Source organism: Manacus vitellinus, unplaced genomic scaffold (genome assembly GCF_001715985.3).
Source record: "Manacus vitellinus isolate BGI_N305 unplaced genomic scaffold, ASM171598v3 scaffold_29_pilon, whole genome shotgun sequence".
Classification (NCBI taxonomy): domain Eukaryota; kingdom Metazoa; phylum Chordata; class Aves; order Passeriformes; family Pipridae; genus Manacus; species Manacus vitellinus.
The window spans coordinates 5,232,993-5,252,847 of record NW_021940207.1 but is presented as its reverse complement, the minus strand read 5'-3'; the positions used below and the strand labels follow the sequence as shown (position 1 = coordinate 5,252,847).

At 44.7% G+C, this 19,855-nt stretch overlaps 1 protein-coding gene across 2 annotated transcripts in view; it reads right to left on the bottom strand.

The window, feature by feature from the left end:
- Window positions 1–775: 775 nt before the first annotated feature.
- Window positions 776–19,855, bottom strand: part of CCDC50 (coiled-coil domain containing 50) — a 33,455-nt gene continuing 14,375 nt past the window's right edge. For both annotated transcript variants that reach the window (XM_018074906.2, XM_018074905.2), the window contains exons 4-11: window positions 19,404–19,494; window positions 16,681–16,780; window positions 11,155–11,261; window positions 10,538–10,582; window positions 9,903–10,007; window positions 8,950–9,029; window positions 7,871–7,968; window positions 776–6,804 (exon numbers count right to left, since the gene is read on the bottom strand). In XM_018074906.2, the coding sequence (XP_017930395.1) occupies window positions 6,785–6,804; window positions 7,871–7,968; window positions 8,950–9,029; window positions 9,903–10,007; window positions 10,538–10,582; window positions 11,155–11,261; window positions 16,681–16,780; window positions 19,404–19,494 (646 nt within the window). In that variant the 3' untranslated portion in view covers window positions 776–6,784. The remainder of the gene's footprint in view (window positions 6,805–7,870; window positions 7,969–8,949; window positions 9,030–9,902; window positions 10,008–10,537; window positions 10,583–11,154; window positions 11,262–16,680; window positions 16,781–19,403; window positions 19,495–19,855) is intronic.

The window sequence follows — 19,855 nt, the reverse complement described above, 5'->3', positions numbered from 1 at the left end:
TAGCCTACTGCTTCAACAAGTGCCAAGGCTGGCATGAAAGAAGCCTTTCAGAGAAAACAGACCAGCCCAGTCACTCCAGACAAGAGGCTGCAATAGGTTGTAAGTTGGCAGAGCTCTTGGCGCTCCTCAGTGCCCTGTTTTTACAACACGGCTGCTGCATTGCCAGCCATGTCTGTTTTGCTGATTCCTACTTCTACTCACTGCTAAGACCTAAGGGAGTCTGAGATGGAGCTGCTGGGGGGTAAAGATGATGTGAAGACATTTGAAAGCACTGGGGTAGTGCTGTGACATAGACCCCAACTGAGCCCAAAACTGAACTCAGTTGGAGTCAGAGCACTCACCCCTGCACCCAAACCTCTGGGCCATGGAGGAACAGCCTGGCACAGCCCCTGCTGGGGTGCCAAAGGGCTCTCTGCCCCCTCTGCAATTCTCATACTTGGCAACCGGAGAGAAGTGAGCAATTAAATATTTAGGAAAGGTTTACAGTTTGGATCCAAGATCCAGTTTATATTCTGTAACCTCCCCTTTATTTTAGCATGTTCAGTAACAAACTGAGTTTGTGACATGACAGTGGCTTCAGATCATGTTTGAGCTGCTTGTGGCTGCATCCTCAGCTGATGCTTTTGAAGACAGCAGTCAGTCACAGGGCATTTGCCATGTTTCCTTCTTGCCTTCATTCCACCACTGTAGGTACAAGTTGTTTGTGGGAATCTTCAAGCAGGCTTTTTGCAAACTTAAAAGCTGTGTTAATTAAATAAGAAAAAGCATCCTACCCTTACAAATAATTATACTGCTTTATTTTTCAGTATCACAGTCTCAGGAAATGAAACAGTCCAGATCCTTTCCAAGATATTAGATAGCTTTTTTTTCCATCTGTCTGTCCACAAAATAATCAAATTAAGTACAAATTTGTTTGTTTGCTACATTTATTACAGTGGAAGAACGTAATCATTGGTAGAAGCAGCTGAGCTTCAGAACAAAGAGTGGAACAAAGTGTTGTTTTCTCCTGCTTTTGTGAAACCCACTTCAGTGTTTCCAGAAAAAGCACACGGAGGGACAGAAGGATGTGGTGGGTAACAAAATACAGCGGTTTATTGAACAAAATGGGGCAAGGCAATGTTCCCTTTACATTCAATGAGAATTCAGGAGCATGAAGCAAAACATGCTATACACACGCACACACACAGACATGATACTTTGGTTAAATGTCATTCAGAAGTTCTATGCCAAACCTGGTAAAATTATAGAGTGAACAGTCAAAAATGAAAACAAGAATAGGCTTGCATAGACAGATTATTGTCAGTGTGCAATTCATATTTAAGGATTAGCTGTTACAACCCAGGGTACACTTGCAGCTCTGAGGAATTAAAGCCTTCTGACTAATCTACCTCATCGCATGGCTAATATTTAGATTCAACAGACTGAAAGTTTACCCTGAAGAGCTAAATGAGACAACTGCAGCTATTTCTCTGAGGCAATTAACTATATTGCAGTGCACAGATGCAGCTGGAGACAGACCATGGAGTCTACTTAGAGTGAACACTGATACAGTGGAACTTGTTTACCACGAAGTAGAAAATACTCATTTGTGTGTGCCACTGTCCTCTCTGGAACTCTCCTGGAAGAGCCCAAACTGCACAGCTAAGCTTTGCCCTGTGCTACTGATGGGGAGGAGGTAGCTAATGTATCTCCAGCCCAGATGCTGAGGTTAGGGCAGCTTTCTCAACATGAAACACGTCCCACAGCCTGTCCTGGGCACAGTAGTCCAAGGGGCACATGTGTGCAGCACAGCCAGTGCCTCCACAGCAGTGCTGCACAACCACAACCGTGCTACAGCACATTCCAGGAGTAAACTGGGTTCTCTGTAGGTTTATGCCTGTCCTCTGCAACAAACATAAGACAAGCTGCCTGTGGTATACTTCATGTGAGGGATACCACTGTGCCTTAGCCCTGCATCCCACACCCACCTCCCAAAGCAACTGCAAAACTAAGCCCTGAACATCTTGGGAGAGTGGGGCAAAACCAACTGTCCATTGGCTGGAGATGGATATAGAGCAGAGCTAACCTCAAAGCAGCACCCTCCCTGGCATCACTGCCAGGAGCTGGATAGCACTGAGCTCAGCTGCCCCTCAGTCCATGCCATGAGCTGTGCTTCGGTTCCCATCGCATCTCACACAGTCTCGCAGTGACAGTGCTGCCGTGAGGGACAGAAGGAGCCACCTGCTCAGGGGGACAGACACCCAGGAGACTGTTCTGGGCAAGAAGAAACGAGTTTCATGGACTGGCTGTGCTAACTTACAAGAGTGTAAACTAAGTAGGGGAATCCTCACACTGTCTCCAAGTGCTCCCCTTCTTATATATAAATTAGCAATCCACAGTTAGTTCGTATACAGGATAATATGAATTAAAATAAAAACCTTGATAATAAAAACATATAATACACACATTGATCCACAGCAATAAACTGAATGAAAACACTAGAATGTAACAGTGGGTGTAATTTGGCACAAAATAAACACAAAAAGGTCTAGCACTGTAAAAATAACAATCCATTTTTTCCATAAGTAGAGAATGTAATCAATTCTGATTCAAATCCTGATAGGTGGGAATGCAGAGATATAAAAATACTGTACATACAAGATCCCTTTTACAGAGTGAAGCAGACTGCAGCATCTGTAACTTCTATGCTTCCTCCCCAAGAGGAGAAATTCAATGATGAGACTTCATTTATCCCTTAAGAGCTGATATTTTCTCACCCCACCAAGTTCAAAACCATGAAGTTCTTTAAAAAAAAGATAAAGTTAACCTGTTGGATCTATCCACGTGACAACAGCTGCTTCTTGCTGCAGGAAGCTGTACAGTCCAGATTAAGACAGTGTTTCATAGCAAGGCGACTCAGATCAGCCTGCTGAAGACATGGAGTATCCCTGCGGGTAAGGCACGATCCCTCCGGTTCACCCAACCTCTCTTCGGCAGACATTGTGCTTTGGACGGAGGCAAGGAGGTGGTGAGAGCTCTTGTGGCTGAGATGTGCCAACTATGAATATTAGGAAGTACCAGGATTTCACGGAGATGAATTTTCCACGTGGTGCCTGATGCCTTGTTAATGCACAGATTGAGAAAGGGATACAAGACCTGAACAACCCGGGCAGGGGTCCCAGCAAGGACTCCTATATCCTACTAGATCTGGAGCAAACCCATAGACAAAGCTACTAAAACTTGGCAAGAGAAAACAAGGGAAAAATAAAGATACTGAAACACTTTTCTGCCATAAGAAGGAAATATTGCTGTTTCTTTATAAAAGATCAGCTTTGTTGTGCTTCTTTCCAGGAACACATGTACAAGGTGCTGAGTTTGCATCTCGCCTACACCAACTGCACCTTCTTACTCTCAGCAGAACTGTGGCCACTGAGCCCCAAGAGGAATTGGCTCCTTGTTCATCCATGATCTTAACTCTTGTTGACTTCAGTGGGATCACGGAATTCCCTTCCAAAAGTGGTCACTAAACACACAAGTCCAGTTGCAACCTTTGCCTTGGGAAGTCTCTAACCTATCTGACTGCATCAGGACCCCAAAGTATATCAGATGAACAATTACTCTGCTTATACCCCATTTGCTATCTGCTTTCCTCAGCTACCATTCCTAGCATTTCTCTCTCTCAATAGGTGTCAGCCCCTTCTAACAAAACCTTAGGGCCCCCCTTTCCACAAGGGCTACAGAAAAATAAAACAGGAGAAACACTTAAGAGGGACAGCAAATGAATAAAGGCAGACAGTAAGAATAAAAAGATATGGATGAAGGGAGGATACAGAGCAAAACAGCCCATAAAGCATTCAGCACTTCCTGAAGGCACCCAAGGAAGCAGCAGATGCTCCTTCCCTTGGGCTCTGTCTCTTGGTGCCATGGCTGGAGAGCTTGACTGGCCCAAGGAGGCCATTAAGAAGATCCTGGAGCTCCAGAGAGCAGGTACTGAGGTGTTCTTCAGACTCTACCCAGCTTCCAAACTAAATCAGAGTTTTCTCTCATATTTCTATTCACTCCCATTGAAGTCAACATCTTGGATACCACCAAGCATCCCTTCTGAATTAACAGGTTTTTCAAATGTCAGGGGGCTCATGGTCTTCATGACTTTTCTAATTAGGGTAAGACAAGAGTTACATCAGCCAACTGCAGTGCAAGAAAGTCCATCATAGCCACCCTACAGAGAGACCTACAGCGGGCTGAATTCCTAGTTGGCAATTTCCCTTTGCCTTTTGCAGCGGGTCACCAGTTTTTCGCAAGCACAGCAAATACAAAGCTCAACCACTCCCTGATTTGGCAGGACTTTTCCCCATCCAGTTTTCACAAGTGCACCAGGTGATACAAGCAGCAGTGCCTGTTATGTAGGAAGTGTTAATTCATAAAAACATACCAGGCATTCATGTCACAACAATAATTACTCTGATGGCAGTGGAGGGAAAAAGCCCATAGGAAAAAAAAATGGCATTTTCAGCAGCAGAAATTTTGACTGTTATATGAAATACAAAAATAAATTTTTATAAAATAAAATCTCGGTAGATGAGGTTGCCACACTGGGCCAAGTTATCAAATAAACAAGAAAAAAGAAAAAACAGGATCTATGTTGTTATTTTTCTGGATCCTTTTAAACAATGTTAACACTTCTGAATAGACAGAGACAGAACGAGAAGAGTAAACAAGGCAAGGACAGTAAAATCTAGCTGCTGGCTGGGATATTTCCTGAGAAGCAGCAGCAAGCAAGCAAGACCTTGCAAGTCACTTAAGGGTTCATGCAGGTGAGTAAGCTCACAGTCTGGAAGCAAGGGTATGCAGGTAGCAGGATGCTGCTGATGCACCAAGTCCTACATTACAAGGTTTTTGGATAGTGTATACCTGGTCTATTGGGGGTCATGTGGTTCTTCATAGATACTGAACTGCTGTCAACAGGCCAGTGGGGGTAAGAGATGGAAGTTTCTCGAGCTGTTGGTCAAGGCAAGACAAGGGTTTGTGCTGTGGCATTAAACTTGCCCCTCCAACTTATGACAAAAAAAACCTGCCTAGTCTTCCCAGGGATTTGGCCCAGTAACTATCCTACCAAGGACAACAGCCAAGGTTAAAGCCTTACAGCCGCCTTAGGACTTGAATTGTGCACTAGAGAAACAGCAGACAGCCATGCTCTCTTCCAGTTTCTTATAGGTCCAGAGAGCTGTCAAGGCTCCCTTCCCAGGCAGATCAGTGGTGAGGGCAAGTATAGTCACAGCTCTGTCTCCCCTCCTCCACAAAGCCAGGCAGAACTGCAGCTGCTGGCAGACAATGAAGAGCATGGCAGGACAGACTCAGTGCTGGGCACTAAGGAAGCTGGGCTGTAGGGGCAAGGCAGCCAAACTCACTGCTGTGAACTGGACTGGCACATGAACAACCTGCCTGTACCAGATGAACAGACTCCAAGCCAGTGTCCAAATGTTCAGCTTTGTAGTTTAAAAATATACCTGAAAATAATGGCAAAAAATTATTAAAAAGACAAAAGAATCAAAATGAGTGGAGGCCAAAAGAAAAGGCTACTTGTCTGTGCAAGAGAAAAATGATTTTCAAAGAGCAGAAAGCCATCAAAGTGGAAGGGGGGAATCAATGTATGGGCAAATCTATACAGACAACAAACCTGCGGACCCTGCTAAGCCCTAGAGAGCAATGATTTTTTTTATTCCAGACTGGAGTCTGCCTGGGGTGCTGGACAGAGCACTGTAGAGGGAAGGCAGTCAGCACAGACATGGTGTGGACCATTCAGCCCTCTGTGTCTAGCTCAAGTGGCCTGTAACCGTAGATTTTTAATTCAACGCCCAAATGGCCCTCTTTCAGCCCCACGTTTCCAAGACATATGCAGGTTCAGATACAAGTTGCTGTACTCAAGTGCATCAGCAACCAAGCTAGGAGTTACAGGAGATCCTACTTGGCTTCAGTGAAATTCCTTGGCTTCTACTACACTGAAGCTCAAAGTAGGTGACCACAGAGGTCCATTCAGACGCGTGTGAGTTCCCAAACCACAACTCACAGCTTCTTGAACTCCCTGGCATGCACACAAGGTCTAATTTCAGTTGAAACTGTCTTCCTTTTAACTGTTCTATCCTATATCTGGAGCTAAATGTCTAGTTACACACTCTATCCAGATTTTTGGAAACCCTAGAAAGAAATACAGCAGTTAAATTCTGTTCCATAGGCAATTTCTTTGTCACCGGCCCCAGGGTCTGGCCTTTACTGGTGTACGTTTGAAGATGCATTCTCCTTCCTAGTATGACTGTCAGGTTGGGTCAGTTGTCTTATCCAAAACAGGAAGAAACATGTTTCCTCTTACAACTCTTTGTGCTAAGCCATCCTAATACTGAAAGGACTTGTACTTCTGATGTTTCGCTGCACTGCCATAACACAACTCATTTCTTCAATTTTCCTCCATTTTACATGCATCTCAATTTGTCCTATTTGTCAAAGCTTCAGCCAAAGATTAAAAATAAAAATAGAAGGAAAGCCTCAAAAGGATGTATGAAGGAGCTGTTAAGCCAGTTGGTTGATTTGCACAGCTCAGTGGCAGCTAGATTATACTGCACTGCTTCAGTCATCACATATGAGTAAGAAACTGAAACAAATAATTTTCCTTAATATGATGACACTTGAAGAGATGATCCTGGGAGTGGAGGGTGGGCCTCCCATTGGGTCAGGAATCAAGGAAGTTGCCCGGCAATTCCAGTAATATTTGCTACAGAAGAGTCAGTACCAAAGCAAAGGCTAGCACAGTTTACTGCTTCCTACGGGAACCTGGAAAACAAAACAAAGAGAAAAAACCTGTGAGGCTAGATCCTGGTGGAGAAACTACTACCTGCATTTGTATTTTACTTGTCCTGCCGTTCTATTTTACTTGTCCTGCCATCTTGTCCATCTGTCTGACTTCCCAGGGACTGGTAAAGTCAAAGGCCAAAATGGGAATCATGTTTCATTACCCAAGCAAAAGGAAGGATAGACAGGCAAACATTCACATTTTGTTTAGGGAGTGAATGGTGCTGCAGCCTCACTTCACAGTCTCACTAAAGAAAACTGAATGAACACTGGGTTTGCAGACTCAGATATCTAAGTGCCATCAGATATCTAAGTGCCATCAACTTTGCAGATTACTTGATGAAGACAGAAGTTTCCCAAACTTAAATTTCAGAAAGGAAAAAGTGTCCACATATAAGTCACAATAGTGGAGCTCAACAAAACCTGAGAGACTGAGTTAAACTCTGACTGCCCTCTTCCTTCCCCAGAGACTCCACAGAAAAATCTGAATGCCAACTGTGTGAGTTAAAAATCTGCAAGAGTGACCTTAATCACACTGCTCTATGCCCAGTGATTTCAGGAAACAAGTCAACAAAGCAGTGCTGAGATGCCACAGGAACAAAATAAGCCTGTCCTCAGGACAGGCTTCTGTCTGATCATCCCATCTACCTGCCAGCCAGGTGATAACGCAAGATTGTCTTGGATTCGATTGTTTGATACTAGTGAGTCACCTAAAATCCATCATGTCATTGTCTTAGTGTCATTTCTCCATCATTTGCTGCCTGGGTTTACAGTCATTCATCATTAAGAGATCATGGAGGACATGCAGACAACAGTTTGACAAACTCCAGGCAAATCAATTCAGCTTTTTAGTCTCTCAGCCTGCAACACGCTCAGCAAGTACAGCCCCAAACACTGACCAGCATCACCTGCTGCTGGTGTAATAATATGCACTCCTTGTTTCTATTAGCATTGCCTTCAAATACTCTGTCTTGCAGGCTGCTTGTTTGAGTAAAACAGCTCACAACAACCCAAGAGCTGGGGCAGCCCTGGGATTGATTGATCCTACCTTTAGGAGAGTGCTCAGGTCTGGGGATCTGGCGCAAGGGGCTGGGCTGGCTTGTGTAATATCGAGAGTGTTCAAAGTCATCGAGGAGAGGCTGTGACCTGCCAAGCACAGGGTAAAAGGAGTGATGGGAAATAGCTCAAAGGCATAACAGTGTGTCAACAGGAACATCTCAGCTGTCTGGTCTGTCGCTGTCAGTTTGATGCAAACTGTGCCTGGCCCAGACTTCCCGCCTGCAGAGCAGCTCCTCTGAGCACAGCCCATTACTGTTTCTGCATTAAGAAATGCAGAGCATTTACTGCTTCTCCTGCACCTCTTTCATTTAATAATGGTTTCAAACCTCACTCAAAAGAGCAACATTTTGAAGTGTTTAATGCTTGCCCAGCTTTAGTCCCAGAGTATTTTAATATGATCTCTCTTCAGTCTCACACCTTATCTGTTGTTTCTTTTGCAATTTCAACAAGAATTTCTAGGCTCCTTTCTGGAATGGAAATCAAAGGCAATGGGGTCACTTCCAGGGCCCAGTCTCTCATGAGGGGCCTTGAGCCAGAGTATCAAGAGATTCAGAAGCAACAATGGGCTACAGCATGTTCCCAGTTTGGGATGAGGGACCCCAAAGCACAGTGCACCTGCTTGCAGGGGGTGTCCACATGCAGCAGTGGGAGCTGTGTACAGGGCTTAACTGGGAGCAAAGACACAAGGGAGCAGCTGTGCAAATGCATGGTGATTACTCCTTCCTGCCCAGATATGACATTTGTTTTCACATCCCCAGAAGCTCTTTAACCCTCTCAATGTTTTTCTGCCATTTAACAAATGTCATTGCACAAGCTCATCAATCTCTGTCAGCACAAGGCATGGAGACCAATATGGACAAATGCCATGAGCTCAGTGAGTGACGCATGTCACCAAACACCTCACGAGCTCTGTGCCCTCCATCTCTTCTCAGTGCTAAAATCTCCACACTCCACCAATTCCCTCCTGGGTGGGTCAGGCTGGTCATCCCACAACTCCTCCCCAGGATTCAGCTTCTCAGCAGCTTCCCAGTTGCATTTCCCCATTTTTGCCAGCCAGTTCAAGCTCACCTTGAAGACCTGTCGCTTCTGTGTCGCTGAGTGTCAGGCCCTTCTCTTGACCTTGAGCGCGTGGACTCGCCTGCATCAGGCTGATGGGAAGGAGGGAAATCTGTTCATCTGTGTGCCTTGCAAGAAACCCATCAGTGCACTGAGCCTGACACAGCTCCACACAGCCCTTTCGTGCTTGGTTTGTATGATTAACTACAGCCAGACGTGCAAATGCCAGTACCAGGACTAGTTTCCAGTAAACAAAACTCAGCCTTGCTGAGCCAAACTCAATTTTTGTGCTAAATATGTGACAGCTCTCGGGGACCATCCTGAAGCTGGGGTCAAACATAGTGTGTAATGACTGTGCACATGGCTGGGCTGAGGGACCAGCTGCACGCAGCTGTGCTCCTGCAACCACCTAAACACAGTAAGGAGGCTGAAAACAAAGATACCTCCATCGGGCCCCAAGATTGACACAACGGCCCATTTAGCACCTCACCAGTGCAGACCATGAAATCTGTTTCCTATCCTCTCCCATGTTGGCTAGCCAAGCCTTTCTGTTATCACTCATGCAAAAACCTAGGCAAATAGACTCAGTACTTTCATTACACAGCCAATTTTATTATGAGGCAGAGTGACATCTGAAGCATCTGCAGTGCCCTTATACAAACAGATCCAACTACTGCTTTTATTGCTACAGTCAGGATTTCAGCAGAGGGAAGGTCCTGCACCAGAAGGACTGAAAGCGCTTCAGGAAGGCCACAAAGTGCTGTGACATCTAGTGCCAATCTCCCAGGCCAGATGCCAAAAGCATCTAACTAAGTAGGTGGCTCCAAAAGTCTTGGGAAGTACTTGAATAATAAACAGCAAGACCCTTTGGAAGCATCACCACCTTTTGCTTTCACCACACACGCACACCTCCCTCTGGAAATCAGAATAACATTATCTGTGGTGTCTCCTGAAGCTTGACATACCTTCCAATCTTGATCATGCCTCCTCTTTTCAAAGGAAGACTTTTCTCTCTCTTTCTCTTTCCTTAAAGCCTTTTTCTCCTCAGCCATCAACAGTCGAGCAATTTCCTAGAAGGGAAAACACAGACAGTGCCTCAGATACTTTTACTGCTCTTGTGAGTTTGAATAACTTTCCCATGGACAGTTGCTAATGGGAAGGGTGCAAATCCAGGACTTCACCCATCTGTGATCAGAAATCAAGTGATAGGGCAAAATTAAGACAGACATCATGCAGCATGCCCAGCAGATCCCTGATTTGCCAGAACTGCATTTGCAGAGACTTTCTGCCCCCTATTCCTTTCCCTTAATGGAGGAGGTGGTTCATCTCACAGTATCTTGGATAGTCTCCCCTGGGGCTCAGAAAAGAAATGCTCTCACAGAACCATGAACTCCCTTCCTCTGTCATGGTTGCAACAGGCAGCTGTCTGCTTGGCCAGCCTGAGCATATACATGAAACTCAGGTAGGAGCAAACCCCATTAGAGCTCTAAGCTTCCCCTACAAGGAGAGAAATGAACAACTAGAGGGTAAGAGGGAACAAGTGGTGTTTGGCAGCTTCCACAAGCAAAGGAATTCCACAAATATTTTACTTGTTGCTCACCTCATCCTGGGCTACTTGAGCTGCCTTCTGATCTGCCTCATTAGCCTGGGGAAAAGAAAAAAAGATGGTAGAAGAAAAAACAGAGACAAAAGAGTAACATCTCTGAATTATTCATACTCATTAACCTACTGGCAGGGCAAGTAGGTGCCCATACAAATACAAAACCATCCTCCCCAAATATACTTAGAACCCAACAATAAACTGTCATTTCAGCTTTTCAGCTGAAATTTGTCCTCATGTATCTGCTAAGGCACATCACAATGGATTTCCAACTCTGCTGTCCTCTCTTCTCAAAGATGGGCACTGGTCTGTCTCACTTCTGGGCTGGCCACACTGACTACAGGTCATCTTCACCTGCCTGGAAACATTAATTTAATATCACTCTGCTTCAGTAATTTAATTTTGGGGTGTTTATTTAAAAAAAATAGGTCCTTACTGGGTGGATGCCAGCTGTCACTCCATATGTGCGTGTATGGAAGACAAAGATAATTACTGGAAAGCACAGTAGCACTTTATGTCTTAAAGTCACTCTCATAGATAAAAGGTTTACAAATTAAAGTTGTCATTGCTGGCTACCTGAGTTCCTTCGAGATGACTAATGCATCCCCTCAACTTACCAGGAGCTCTTCCTCCTGCAGCTTCCGAGCAATCTCCGCATCAGACAACTCCTGTTCCATTCGGGGGGCATCATACATGGTTTGTTTCATCCCCCTCAAATTAGTGCCTACAGAATTGTGAGAGGAAAACAATCAACTCAAGCATTCTCCACACGCTTTGGTAAGGAGACACCCACATTCTCTTCAGCTCCCCCTCAGGAGAACCACGACGACATTGTACCTGCCACACAGCTGGTTTGAGAGCTTCTTTAGCTGAGGTGCAGCACACACCTTAGGAAGGTTTCTCTGTGCACACAGAAATACCTGATACACCATGCCTTACAATAAATGCAATTATATGGCAGAAGAGACCACATCCCTTGAAGTATTCGATGACAGTGATGCTAGCAAAAGAATTGTCACACTATGCCTTGATACAGATACACAGGCAAAACTGGGCAGCAGAGAGCAGCCCAACATCTGTTATGAGCACAGCACTCTGAACGCACTGCTGGAGTAGCATGGGCTGCAAAGGCTGCCTGGGACAGGCTTACATGAGATTTCAGACTATTTCTTCCTTGGGATGACCGACGAATTTTACAATTCAATGAGAAAACAGCCAAGTAAGCATATTTAAAATTCATATGATATTCAGTTCTGGCTTTGAGTAAAGAGTTTTGTTATTTTAAAGATAAACCTGATTAACACCTTCCACTTCCCCAAGGAAGGCTTTCATATTATGAGGAGGAAGAATAACTGCCCCAGTATCTCCAGAGACAGACACCCATTATCATCCTCACCTTACCCATGGGAATATTAGTTAGATGGCTTTAAGCATAAGTTTCCTCACGTTGTTACAGACACAGATCCAAGTCTCCTACTTTCACTAGATCCCCCCTACTTCCAGTGTAGCTTTAAAAGCAGAAAGATGCTTCTGGATCTCTAAAGCCCCCATTCCCCAAGTATTATTGAACAAGAACTACACAGGTACACATTTCCCAGAAAACTCCACTTGTACAGAATTTGGCTAGAACCCCATCTTACAAACAGAGTCCAGTTAGACACCCAGTGCCACTACTGAACTTTGCCCAAAATGAATTGATTAAGTTGCCAGCAGGGTTTTCAATAAGAAGTGGATGAAAATTGCTTTTTTTTAGTGCTTTAGCAAAGTGTTTTCACTTAACAGTCCTGCATCTCAAGAAAAGATAAGCATAATCCTTACATTTGGGGGTTTGTTAGTTTTTTTTTCTCTTGTGCAACGAGATCACTGCACAAAATGTATCATGAAAACAAAAGCTGGCTGTTGGTTGGTTGGTTGGGTTGGGTTTTTTTGGGGAGGAGGGCTTTTTTTTCTTAAAACACAGGATACCAAGGGCACCATTTCCAACAATACCTTCTTCCTCATCCTCTCCAATGCCATGGAACATCAGGACATAAACAGAGCAAGAACATTTATAGATAAGAAGAATCCCACTAAATCGGGGAGAAACCTGGACAGGATTAACTGTGTACACACTGCAGTGGAGACAAGCATCTTCAAAGGAAGCAACACATATTTCAGATACCAGTATGGGGCACACAAAGGTCCATCCCCACACATACATACACCTTCCCCATCACTTGGTTACCTGAGTCTCGCTGGCAGCCTCCACCCTTCCCCTGGGTCACAGCACGTGGGGATGAGGAATGTGTCCTCTGTCCTGCCCTTCTGCAGTCTCTTGCCTCACCCCTTCTACGATCATCTCTAAATTCACCATCATGGAGCTTCTCATCATGTGCCATCCTGTGTGATGAGTGACCCCGATGGCGAGATTTGTGTTTTTCAGGGCGCACTACCCGGCCGCCGCCCTGATGCCAGGTTTCCTGCTCAGCCTCCAGTTCCAACTCAAGAAGGGGAAGGTGCTTTTCTCTGTCTTGCCTTGGGGGCTTTCTCCTGTGCTGTGCCTCATCTGCAAGTCCATGCTTCGACTCCAGGTCAAGACTGAGAGGTCTCCTACCCTTCTCCCGGGCAGCTGTCCTCCTCTCCCGCAGCTCCCAGCTATGGCTGTGATCACAGGCACCGTGCTCAGCCTCTCTTTCCAGATCAAGGCTAGGATGTCTCCGGGACCTTTCCTGGCTGGCTGTTTTCCACTCCTGCTGATGGCCACTGCTGGTCTCTCTCAGGTAAGGAGACCTCCGACGATCCTCCGAGGTGGAACGCCCGTGTTTGGAGGCACCGTCGGCCAAAGGTGAGGGAGGTCCTCTGTGCTCTCTCTGGTGGTGCCTGCGCCTGTCATGACTGTGTGCCCTGTGAGGCTCAGAAAACTGCTCTCTGGGGTCACGCCAAGGGTGCTCTGAGCAACGGGGGGACAAACAACGAGTGGGTTAGTGGTGCAGGGGTTAATGGTGGTTCTGAGGCCAGACTCGCAGCAGGCAAATGAGGGTGCTTGATGCAAGAAGTTGAAAACGCAGGTAAAGCATGATGGGGTCAGAAAAAATAACAGGGACAGATAATGCTTGCAGGATACAACGGGGGGTAGAGTGAAATGGCAGCAGGGCAGAACAGGAGGCAACAAGGCTGGAGCAGAAAGCACAGGTCCAGCCTGAAAGTGTCTGAGACCTCCTAGACAAGGACAAGCCAATATAGAGACAAATGACTTTTAACAATGCAACTGGGGCTGAAAAACAGCCAAGAGAGCAGCTCATCTCCTGATGACACATCACTGCTGCAGGATCCTGAAACCACCTGAGAAAGGCTCGCAAAGAAAGGCACAAGATGCAGGTAAGGTTGGGAGGCAACAGGGGATGTAAGGCCAGGAGGGACCAAGCAGAAGGGTAAGGTTGGATCCTGGTTTATAAACATTGGTGCCTTGCCCTGCCTTCAGGCACAAGTTTTTTCATTAGTTTCACTGATGGGGGTAAGACCCACATAAAGCAGAAAAGGAGACAAGAGATAGGATTTTTGTTTCTTTAAAAGCAAGAATAGAATGATGGATAGCTGCAGCATCCAAACATCTTCCACCACAGATGTCATATCTCTTGCAGACCCAGAAGTTTCAGGTCCTGTACTTCTATACTGCCTAAATAAAAGTTTCAGCTCTGAATAAAGAGAGGGTTATGGAAACTTAAGAGCAGAATAAGAATTCACAAAACAGAAGCTCCTGACCTCAGCAATGTAGCTAGAAAAGCCACTTACTTGGCAGTTCGGTGGGGTTGTTTCCTCTGTGCTTTCCAGAAAACAGGTAGAGATTTTCTTTGCTCTTAATTTCAGTAATAAACTTGAAACAGGTAGGAGGATGCAACAGTCTGCCTCTTTACAATCTACTAATTGATTTATTTTCCAATCAACCAATTTGCTAAGAAAAATCACTGCACTGAGTGAATGATTATCTCTCTACAGCAGCTTTTCAAAACAAAAAAAGAGGCCTCAAAGCAGAGTCTGATTTGAAACAGAACTACACAGACAAACCTCCACCCAAAAAATGGAAAAAAACCCCAGCAGCAGCAGACTTTCCTCCTCAGCTGCCAAGACATTTCTTTTATAGTATCTAAATATATTTAAAATAGATTTCACTGCACATGAACTACATTCTGTTTTAATAAATAGCTCTGCCTCCCTTACAATCCATCTAGATTTCAGGGAAAAAAAAAAACAAACAAACCCCACACCAAAACTGAATGTTCCCTTCAAGACATTCTACTCAGAAAAAACTTTTCCAGAGCCAGCAAAAATACAGCCTACAGAAAATCCACCTTGAAAACAAATCTGTATGACTTTTATCCAAAACAGGTGTATTTTTAGAAGTCCAAGAACCGTAACAGGAACTGCTGTGGTTGGTTTTTAACTGGTTGGTTTTTTCCTGTGTTAGATCATTCATATGATTTACAGAAAACAAATATCCAATAAAACAATCTGACTTACTGAACAACGGAGACCAGAGCCTGAAAGCAAGAGCCAGTTTTTGAACAACACTAACAAGGGTCTAAGAATTAATTCAATTTTGTCATTAAGGAAAGCTCAATAAATACAGCAGCAGAGAGCAGAACACAAAAGAGCAAAGCATGGCTACACTGGGAAAGGACTGCTGCAGGTAACACAACCATGCCAGACAACCCAAGCAAAAGACTTGGTTTTGGGGTATCTCAGGGCGTTTAACTCATCAGCAGGTGCTGGTTCCTGAAGCACCTTCTGAAGGGGCTGTGTAAACACTCTCTGGATCCTGGTGTTACTCCCTCAAGCAGCAAGTGACTGAGTGAATACAAAAATGTTTTTCATGGCACAGACACTTCTGGGAGGAACTCTGCTTTTTTTCATGTTTATTTTTCCACTTTTAAAGAGTTCAGACTGCTTTGGAGCAACAGTCCTGATCCATGTGACTCCTGGATGCAGATAAATTTTTGTCAGCTGATTTGTCATAAAAATCCATACTGTCCTACCATCTCTGCATGGCAACAGTATTACCTACATTGTATTTTTTCAGAGACTTGTCCCATTTAATTCTAAAAACCTGAAGTGTGGGTTGGCCATAAGAACTCCAAGATGCTTTTTTTCCCAGCTCTGTACATGTAGCATGACTTGTGGTCATGAAGTTTCCACTTGGTTACTGCTTTGCACTTACTGCTTTGTATTTCTTTGTCTATCTTTGAACATCTTCCAAATTGAACCTAACTTGTGTAAGTTCAAACGCAAGACTTGAAAACTGTCAATGGCATTGATGTTAAAATGAGAAATAAGAGGTTTGATCTTCATCTTCACAATCTGTTAATCAAAAGCAACCCATCTTTCCCACCGCATTTTTGAAGGAAGAACACAGGAACCACCACCAGTGCACAGCAAAGCCATCCCCAGATTGCTCCATAATTAAACACACCCTGATTCTCTCCTCCCAGTTTAAAGAAGGTCTGTATTCAATCACAAAAGCTGACCGAGAGAAAGCAATACAGCGCTGTGGATCATATAATTTCCACAATGTACAGTCCCAGATGATAATCACAGCAGAGACACTCTGTGGAGATGACCTTGTTCTTCAGTAAGTCATTCAAAGTGGTTGTGCTAATTTTACTGCTTGGATACGTACCTGCAAGGAGCTATTTTTGAAACACAGTTCCATGAAGCAGCATTTATTCCTTTATGTAGCCGTGCCAGCATCACAAATGAGCACACAGAACTGTTTCTCTTCAAATGCAAGCACGGAATTGCATCGACATTCCTCCCCCACACACTGGGTGTTACACAGCAGTAACTGTGGATTATCAACTACTGTTTTTTTTCCACAAGCCCTTTTAAAACATGAATGCATGGCTGTACTCTTACATACACACACCACACACCCTACCCCTGTCCTCCAGGCCATTTTCTAGGACAACAAAAATTATAAAACTGTCTTTTTTTTTTTTTTAATTTAAATATTTCCTAATTAGAGAAAACAATGATTCTGACCCTTGAAATTAATGTAATGCTAAAGTGCTCAATACAGGACTGTAGTATAAGGGAAAGTTCCTAGATGGAGTCGCCAGATCACCAGGTTCACCTATCCTGCCATGACCTTTTATCTAGTAGAAACCTACCTCCATTTTCTGCATAATAGCTCTCCTCATAGACCTGGGACTCTGGGTAGTGCTTCTTGCGCTTCTTTTCTTCCTGCAGTTGGAGGAGACGGGCAATGTCCTGCAGGGATGGGAGAAAACAGACATAAAATCACCGCTGAAATTATCTCCAGATTCTTTTATTCAAATTCTTTATTCAATTATTAAAATCCCGATAGTTTAATTTTTTAGACATGGCAACAACATTACTCAAATTCAACCCGTAGGTGGGATAGGGCTTTCAACCTAGTGGATGACACAAGGGACCATCTCAGCAACCAGTATTCAACCTCACCCAAGCCCACCATGGAAATTCCAACCCCATGGTAGACTCACAGGTTCCTGTTCCCCCTGCACACATTTGGCCCAAACAGCCAAAGCAGGGCAAAAGGGAGTACCTGTGCAAGCCCAGGATTTCAACTAGGATTTAGAAGTCACAGAAGTGCACACCCACTTACAGGAGTGGGCTGGATCTGCCCCCTGCACTCTGCCAGGGAAAGAAAAACAGAGGCTAAGGCTGCCTCTAGTTGAAGGCACTTCTGACTGGAAGGAGTTCCCACAGTAAGTCACAACCTCGCTTCACACTGGCTGTAATTTGCAGGGACTGTAGGATGCCAGGCAGAGAAATGCATCAGTTTGACAGACAGAGACTGAAGGAAAAGAAAATCGAAGGGATATTAGGAAGAGCGAGCCAGGCACAAGGCAAGAACTCAGTGGGGACTGCAGCCATTTGTCTTCTGTCACAGTTTTGGTAAATACGCCAAAGAGACAAGCACTCCATTTTCCTAATTGGTTTTCCTTCGAGATGACTAATGGATCAACAAGGCCTCGGAACCACAAACAGTTCCCTGGGGTTTGCTCATCTGGGGTCCAGAAGATTGCAAATCAGTGGAGCCAGTTTGAAGCCAGGAAGCAAAGCTGGCAGATACCAGCATGGCATGCTAGCCCTTTGGATGCTATTCATTTAAGCCTTCCTAATCCTCAGAACCTTTACAGAGCCATGCATGTAAAGTGGACACTGCGGGCAGGAAAGGCATCACTGAAATGCAAACTGAGAGTCAACACCCTCCAGAGCAAAGCCTGCACTGGAAGACATTGAACGGCTGTTCAAGTACAAATTATTATTTCAGGATTCAGATAAGATCTGCTCAACAGCCAGCTTTGTGGAGGACCTGAGGATGCCACAGACTCTTCAGGAAAAAAAAAAAAAGCCAAAACAAAACCTCTTTCTCCTGACAAGGTTAACCTCTTCTAGCAAGTACAGTAAATCTATAAATATATATGCTTAAGCACATTATCTCCAGGACTGAGACAGCTCAGGACTTGCAAATCCACACAAACCACTCCTTACAAAAGGGATTCATAAGCAGGTAGGCTTAGAGCTTCATCTGAAAACCCTGCGGTCCAGACCAGATCTGCCTCAGTCCACAGCTACATTTCAGCCACACTCGGGGACTTCCCATGTACCAAGATGAAGAGAGGGAATATTTATGACTTCTCATTGCTTTAATCCACAGTCATCTGAAGACTGCTCCCAAGAGCACAAGATGGTCAGCAGGCTGACAAGTGGGAAGGACCAGTTGTCAGACCACTGACATCCCTGCAGCTCTCTACATAAAGCAGGAGGGAAAGGTGCAATTCCCCAAGCCAACATTAGTTTTGCATCTCCTTCACCTTCCTGATAAAAATAAGACAGATTTGTCACCTTTATAGCACAAATTCTTTGACCTAAGTGTTCCTCCCACCCCACTACCACAAGTTCCCCTTGGAAGCCAAGCCCTTCCACATCTGCCTGGACAGCCTTTCGATACTTGCTTGGAATTAGTGGTACAAGAATAAAATTAAGCCTTGCACAAGCAAACTGATGCATCTGTCAGGTAAGGACAGATTCTTACTTCAGGCTCTTCCAGGAAACGCAGCTTTGTGTTTCCAAGCTCTTCCTATACAGAAAATGCCACCAAGTGCCTCTTAAGCATCTTGAGACTACTCAGACTTCTCAGGAAACCATCTGTAATCAAAAATGGGGACACATGCAACGCTCACACAGGTGTTCCTCTACTCTGTGGGTTTCTTAAAACCCAATCTGACAGGCTGACCCAATAAGGTGATCAACAAGCCAAATCCTTTGAACACCATCAACAAACCACACTGCCCACTCGCAACTGCTCAGCAGCAGCAGAGTAACATTCTGAAATCACAAAAGGAATTTGCTAGCAAGAAACTACAACAGGGTGTTCAGGCTGTGAAAGACTAAACTGAAGAACTGAGAAGCCAGAAGTGGATGGCTGGGTGGAGAGTCCTCCTGAAATCTTTGCAACAAAGACAAAGAAATCATGATCCAAGATTCTCCCAAAAGTGGTACCTATCTTCTTGCATTTGAGAAAGCAAGCAGGTCTCAGAGTGCATAAACCATTACAACTTTCTACGCCAGGGCAATGAACACCTCAACAAGACCTACCTATTACTTGCCTTCTTCATTAGCAAAGCCACTGGCACCAACAATCCTTGTGACCCTTGAGTGTGAGGACTATGACTGTATCTTATTCCTGTAACAGGACTCCCTAAAAATCTCCCTGCATACAGAGATCTGCAAGGACGAGGATTGCCACCATGCAAGCCAACTCCTGTGGCTACTGGCCAAGAAATGCCTGACCTGAAAGGACTGCTACAAATAGCCCTGCCATCCCTGCAGCTTTAAAGGTTACCTCGTCTTTTTCCTCTTGCCTGCGGCGCTCCTCTGCTTCAAATGTGAGCTTCACTTGGATTTCCTGAGCGATCTCGCAGTCCTGTCGTTCCCTAGAAGGTAAGGAGACAAGGATTACAGGCAGCTGAAGCCTCAGGCATCAGTCAGCCTGAAGAAAGGGATAAAAGAGCTAAAAAAAAAAAAAAAAAATCCATCTGATTTACACAAAAGGATTATTACTCAGTGTTACTGCAGAGCCTATGAATTCTCACCAGGGACAGGGACTCTCTGTACCTACTGCTAACCAAATTTAGAAAATACTTCCCAAAACCTTCAAAGACTATAAAGCAAAAGAAAACAGATTCATCTGTAGTTTGCTAAGAAAGGAGGTAGGTACCACAAAATAGGGCAGGCCAAAGTAGCACTTAGGAGTCTGCAAACAGTTTAATTCTGCTGAGTTTCTGTATGTGTGGT